The sequence below is a fragment of the Morone saxatilis genome, unplaced genomic scaffold, assembly GCF_004916995.1.
Source record: "Morone saxatilis isolate NCDOM2014 unplaced genomic scaffold, NCSU_SB_2.0 Contig1, whole genome shotgun sequence".
NCBI lineage: Eukaryota > Metazoa > Chordata > Actinopteri > Moronidae > Morone > Morone saxatilis.
In genome coordinates this window covers 8,130,922-8,137,443 of record NW_023339651.1, presented here as the reverse complement: position 1 = coordinate 8,137,443, position 6,522 = coordinate 8,130,922, and the positions used below count along the sequence as shown (strand labels likewise).

The following is a 6,522-nucleotide window of genomic DNA, read 5'->3' as shown; positions in this document are numbered from 1 at the left end:
TGCAGTAAAATGTTGTGCAAAGAAATTGAGCAGTTTCTTTCTTTGGAAAACTAAACTAAACTAAGATAACAGATGAATGCATGAATGAATGAATGAATGAATGAATGAATGAAATTAACCGTTAACCCTTTAATGTGTCTTGGAATCATACTTCAAAAATACATTGCAACTTTCAAAAAGGAGTCAGTGTAGTGATGAATGAATGAATAAACAAATAGATTAAAAACATGAATTCATTAAATTAAATTAAATGATAAACTTTTGGTTCCAGGGTCAGTGTTAGTCACACAGATATGTTAACTAGCCAAAATATTTTCTCTGATCTCTCTGAGCCGCCCATGCATATCATTGCTGGCGTAATATTCCTGGTTGGCCCCACGAGAGAAATGATAAGGATATTGAATTCTGAGAATTCACTCTACAGAAGTGGAGATGATTAACCACCCCCACCCACACCCACCATCTCCCCTGACCACCTTCTTGCTCTTCTGTGTCAAACATATGCAGGCACAAGTGTACAAGTGGTGCAGCCTGCATGGCATTTATGATCTTTCAGCTTCTGGGAGCTGATAACCATTTGGCCTATTTGGTGTGTAGTAGATTTCCTTTGCTCAAATGTTGAGAAGAGTCCATCAGCTACAGTATGTTTTCTTGGTAATATAAACCCAGAATGGAAATTATTCTTTTTTTTTTCTTCATTATATAGTGTATGATAATGCAATCTGTTCATTTCTACCCCACAATATATGACCCTAGTGTTTGATGAGACACGTGTAAAGCAGTGCAAACATTATTGCATTTGCATCTTTTCACATTAGCCCCAGCCAGTTTATCAGTGTGACAGTCGTCCTTACAAGACAGCTCTAATCTTTGCTGTCTGTCAGGGTCACATTTCATGGCTCTGGCCAAAATTAACTGAAATTTCATCAGATTTTCTCTGGTTCCTTCAAGCATCCTGTAGTAGTGGTTCCTGCCAATTAGTGCAAAGGTAACACTGCACTTGTAGCAAAAAAGTGTCTACTCAGATTGCATCAGCAAATTGAATATAGCCTGTATATTTTTGGCATTTCATGTGTTTGACCATCATCCTCTGCTAGGGAGGTTGTTTTTTGCCTGACTGTGTGCTTTGACGTAGCCCAGGAGGTGTCATGGAGAACTCACCTGTACACACGATTCAGTAATTCACACTCTGTTTTTGATAATTAGTGCTATTAGTCTTGCCTTTCAGATTCTCACCATGGCTCACTCTGATTTAATATGGTTTTATTTAGTTAAAAGTCCAGTTCATAACATTTAGGAGGATCTATTAGCAGAAATGAAAAATAATATTCATAGATATGTTTTCATTAGTGTATAATCACCGGAATACAGGAATTGATATGTTTTTGTTACCTCAGAATGAGCTGTTTTTATCTACAGACACCATTGGTCGCCTTTCATGGAGTCCGCCATGTTAAACCACCATGTTTCTACTGCAGCCCAGGAGGGACAAACCAAACAATGCCTTTAGATAGGGACCTTTAACTTATTCATCTTTAATATCATTGCACACTGATTCGCTATGAAAACTTTGATCTTTGAACTTTGAACTCTTTATCCACCTTTATCCATCCTTTGTCCACCACTCAGAATAAAAACTTGAGGGTTTAATGAAAATTTTTAAAGTTGAATTAATTGTATGTTGCAGAAGCTTGTGGATTTTGCCTAAGGTGACAACAGCTCAGTAAAGGTCAATTTCTATATTTATAAGTGAAAAGATGTCTCTCTACGGACTAAATGTACTGAAAACTAAATGTTTTATGCAACACCCTTTATTTCAGTTGAATTTTAATGACTATATTTTCAACATGTAACAGGTTCTACAGGATCTCCCAGTCATATTTCTTGGTCAAAAAGTAATATTCCTTCAAACATCATTGTATAATAAGTGATTATACCAACACAAAGGTTAAGATAATTGTTTGTTGCAAAAACAGTTTTTAATGATTCATTACCCAATTTTTGATAATATTATTATATAATAGTTTTTATAATATTTGATATATACACATATTGAGATGAAAGACAAAAGCAAATTTGTAATTAAAGTAATTATGTGAAGATGCACAGATACAAAGTATCATGCATCACTTGAGGACATTTTGTATGTAATAAAGAAGTCATTGATTGGGTTTTGTGTAATTTTGCATCTGATAAATTCTAAAAAGCTACAACTGTGCACATTTAAAGGGACCAATTATTACATATTATATTCATTAAAATAGCCGTATGTTCTCAAGAGGGTAATTATTATGTATTTCATGTAGTCTTTTAATTAGAGCTATTTTAGAAACTCATCATTGTTACTCATTAGAAAGAAAAATTACACATTTAACTGTTTCAGTCATGTCGGTGGCACTGTCATTATACAGCATGTGAGAGTCTGTTAAAGTTGGAGATTCAAATTCACACAAATGCACAAAATAACCATAGCTCTGTTAGATTTCATTCTCTGTCTAGTTAATAAAGCTCTTGTTAAGTGTGGCCTTCAGGGCAGAATTCAGAACAGGTCCTATCTTCCTCTCTGGCGCTTATCTAAGCACAACGTCCTTCAGAAGCCATATAAAGACCAGAGACACGCACTGTTTCTTTGCTGTCACTGCCGAAAACAGACAATATGCTGCCTGCTGTTGTAAAGCTCTGCTGTGGAATCTCCTACGCACATCTGAGGAGTATGGCAGGTAAACACTCTCAGTAATCTGAGGGAGGACTTTTCTCTTTATTCATTTGCTTGCAAATGCTGCATTCTGGGTAAGACTAATGAGCTTTTGTTCCTGTTCAATCATGCAGGACTTCAACGCACAGCTGTGGCAGTGATAGGCCAGGAGCTCGCACACCTGCAGACATGGGGGCAGATCCAACATCACATAAGAACACATGCTGGATTCAAGTATACTGGTAAAAATACATACACATAATTCTGTATTTTGTATTCAGTTGTGTAGTTGTTGAAAGATTACATGGAAGAATCTGTTGCAGAGCCCAAACTTGAAGATATAAAGCCTGTGCCATCAACAGAAGATCAGCTATTCTATGTACAACAAGGCCAGGAAGCAATGAGGAATGCTCTCAGTATGTTGGAGGACAAAGAAGGATGGAAAGTTGAGATTGCAGAGGTAGCATCTCATTGATTTCATTTTTAATTTTTATTGAAGTAATTTGCTTCCAATTTCCATGCTCTGCTGAATCTAAGTGACCGTTGTGTTTATCTGCTTGCTTGTTGCTCCCTTCTCAGAGCGACGGGGATGTGATCTGTAGCAAAGTGATGCCGGGGGCCAGGAAGGTCTTCAGGCTGGAGGCGGTCCTGGAGGCCAGCATGGATGAGCTCTACGACCTTTTGTTTGTCAGGGTGGAGGAGATGCACCAGTGGAACCCGAGCATACAGCATATCAAAGTAAAGCTGCTGATAATTAGATATTTCATCAACTGTGAAACTGTAACCTAAAAATACCGTAAACGTAAATACTTTTTATTGTAAGCAACCTGAGTTTAGAAGAGATTTTCAGAACTATATTTCAGTCAACTTCTTGTTCACTTGAAATGTGATTCACATTATGTGAAGGTCTGCATTGTGCGCATTATAGCCATAATTAATTGAATTCATGCCATTTCTTAACGGCAGGAAATGTATTGTTGCATTGCTATACTTCTCATTAAATACATTCAATTGCAATTTAGCTCTGCAGTCCACGTGCAAGCTAAATTTGTGTCCTGTGTTGCAGGTTCTGAAGCATGTTGGACCTGAAACAATTGTCACTCACGAGGTTTCAGCCGAGACCGCAGGAAATCTGATAGGCCAAAGGGATTTCCTGAGTGTCAGACACAGTTGCAAACAAAAGTCGGCCGTTTATCTTGGAGGAGCAGCGATTCAGCTGGAGTCCTTTCCACCTCAGGCAGGCTTTGTGAGGTAGGACCATAACGCAGCTAGGCATTAATCATCGTGTGTTAAAATATAATCAAAAGCTTCATTAAAGGTTCTCTTATAGTATACAGGGCCTCTAATCTCATTCGTCCAGGCAGTGAGATGTCAGAACAAAATGGAAAAACATCTTTGACTCTACAATAATAAATCCAGTGGAGTGTTTTGATTTGACATTTTAATTTGTTCTGACAGTCTGTGGAAACGTGCTCAGCACCAGGTGATATCAGTGGCCTTCTGGAGTCATATCTCATGTGTGAGAGATAAAATGTTTTATCAGACTGATGTCAGAGGAACTTGAAAAATATGAGGATAGAGGAATAGCCATTGTATTTTATGTTGTATATCTTTGCTCTGTCTTTTAAAGCATGTTTTAAAGATACTGTATAAATACAGTTATTATTATTATTTTAAAGGTCCAGTGTGTAAGATTTAGGAAACTCTATTTACAAGATATGGCAAATCGCATTTAATATGCGTATGCATGTTTTTAGTGTATTTAGTTAGTGTATAATTACCTTAGAATGATCTACAGACGCCGTGGGTCACCTTCCAAGGAGTCTGCAATGTGACACCACCATGTACACAATATGTTTATGTGACAGTTTGAAAATAAAAATATACAAAATGGACAAACACATAATCCACACTAAAACTTGGTTGAGTACTAGCAAGTTAATGAGTTTGCATGTTTACAGAGCCGAGGATGGACCAACCTGCATCGTCATTCAGTCTCTGGACGATGACACAAGAAAAAGCCGCTTCACATGGCTGCTTAATATGGATGTAAAGGTAAATTCATATGTAATGTATTTTCCATTTTGTGAACGATAATAGGAAAAAGCATCTGCAGACCCAAATGTGTGTGTGATATTCATTTATAGCAATAAATATGTGTATGAATATTGCACGGATGGGAGTGTACAGGTGCTTTTCCTATTACTGCAAATTGATTTCAAGCTTCAGCACTTCTGCCAGGGTTTCATCAGATGAGCAGTGTGCTACCTAGGTTTGCCATTTTCCGCTTTATGCAATAGACAAACAATTCAAAAACAAAACGGTACTACACACAACCAATCTTTTTCAGAAAAACAATCTGCTAAAATGATGTGCAGGTTTCAGTCCAGGGCACACTTGGTGGAATTATCACTGTAGAAATGTCTGAATCTGCTCTTTAAGATGCTCTCGATAAACATAGAACACATTGTTCATATTCTCCCAGGATTAACAGCAGAACCCAGCAGACATACTGTGATACAAAACACACAATTTTGAGATAAGGAATAGCTACAGAAAGATAAGGAACCAGACCTGGAGAGTCCGAGGGTGGCAGAGGGAGTAAACAGCACAATCAATCAACAGCAGCAGTGCAAGTGAGGATGGTTTGAGGAGCCAGATGTAGCTGCTGTTTAGTGGATTTCAGTGATAATGATTCAGTGTGTAAGCAGCATTTACAATACCAATACCATCTGAGAAGTTTAGAGGGGAAATGGGTCTCATAGACAGCTGAAAGTTGTCAAAGGGTCCAACTACACACAGCTTTTTTGTAAAGGGTCACAAGCCAAAAAATGCAAAAACAAAACAACTATTTATTTGACCAATGGTAAAAACTGTACCACAACATTTCAATACTTGAGTACAGTACTTGAATAAATTTATTACTTTCACAGGACAGACAGGAGCTGCCTACTTAAGCTACATTTGACATTAAAACTGCATACAAATGATTAGGTTTGAACTGAGTACTCAGCTAAAATTGTATCTGGTACAGATAATGTACTTTTTATGAGTAATTGTGCCAATATATGTACTTGTAAATACTGGTATAGCAACTTTTATAAAGAAAAGTTGTTCTGTTAATCCTTCTCTTGTGATCAAAAACATTGATCTGAAGCTAGATTCTGTAAATATCCTTGCAATTTATCTCAGTTTTATTTAAGTTATAATTGTTTTAATTGTAGTACTTTAAAAACTGTGGATTATAAAACCAGAAATTGTATAATTGATGGAAATAAAACTCATACACATACTAATGTTCTAAAGAACGTATATAGCATTTGCATATTTTTTATGAACAGCACATACTAATTGTGCAGCAGCAAACTAGCTAGCTGATACTCCCTTTTGTTTACCTAGACAGTCACCAAAATATCATCCAGGTGTCTAACAAAATTAATGTTGTTCTCAGGGCTGGCTGCCAAAGTCCATTGTCAATCAGGCTTTGCCCCGAGCACAGCTGGATTTCACCAGACACCTCCGCAGACGTCTCACAGCGGGAGCCACCCTGCGCTGACTGAGTCTGTGTGACACCCACATCGCAGCAGCACCCAGCAGCATCACTCACAGGGGAAGACCGGGAGATGGAGGCACGGTGACAGCCAAGCTGCTTGACTGAACGCTGTCCTTTCAGCGAGAGCAGAAACGCTGCCTGCAGGAGACACTCAGCCCGAACACTGGCAGATACAAGTGTCAGCAGCCCAGAGCCAGGCTGGCAGAAGAAAGCTGGCATATAATAGGAATAAATATCACAGTGTGCCAATCAAACCTCATTAAGATTTCCTGAT

General features: G+C 37.9%; 1 protein-coding gene across 1 annotated transcript; it reads left to right on the top strand.

Annotated features, from left to right (window-relative positions):
- Positions 1-2,642: 2,642 nt before the first annotated feature.
- star2 (steroidogenic acute regulatory protein 2) lies at positions 2,643-6,251 on the top strand. Its single transcript, XM_035669383.1, has 7 exons — positions 2,643-2,720; positions 2,830-2,937; positions 3,019-3,155; positions 3,275-3,433; positions 3,762-3,946; positions 4,657-4,750; positions 6,147-6,251. The coding sequence occupies exons 1-7, from the start codon at positions 2,657-2,659 to the stop codon at positions 6,249-6,251; spliced, it is 852 nt and encodes a 283-aa protein (XP_035525276.1). The 5' UTR covers positions 2,643-2,656.
- Positions 6,252-6,522: the final 271 nt, after the last annotated feature.

Bases quoted from the DNA above. Each gene is read 5' to 3' on its own strand.
- star2 (XM_035669383.1), top strand. From the start codon at position 2,657: ATGCTGCCTGCTGTTGTAAAGCTCTGCTGTGGAATCTCCTACGCACAT. The intron at 2,721-2,829 runs GTAAACACTCTC...TCAATCATGCAG, and splicing joins ACATCTGAGGAGTATGGCAG to GACTTCAACGCACAGCTGTG. The intron at 3,156-3,274 runs GTAGCATCTCAT...CTCCCTTCTCAG, and splicing joins GGAAAGTTGAGATTGCAGAG to AGCGACGGGGATGTGATCTG.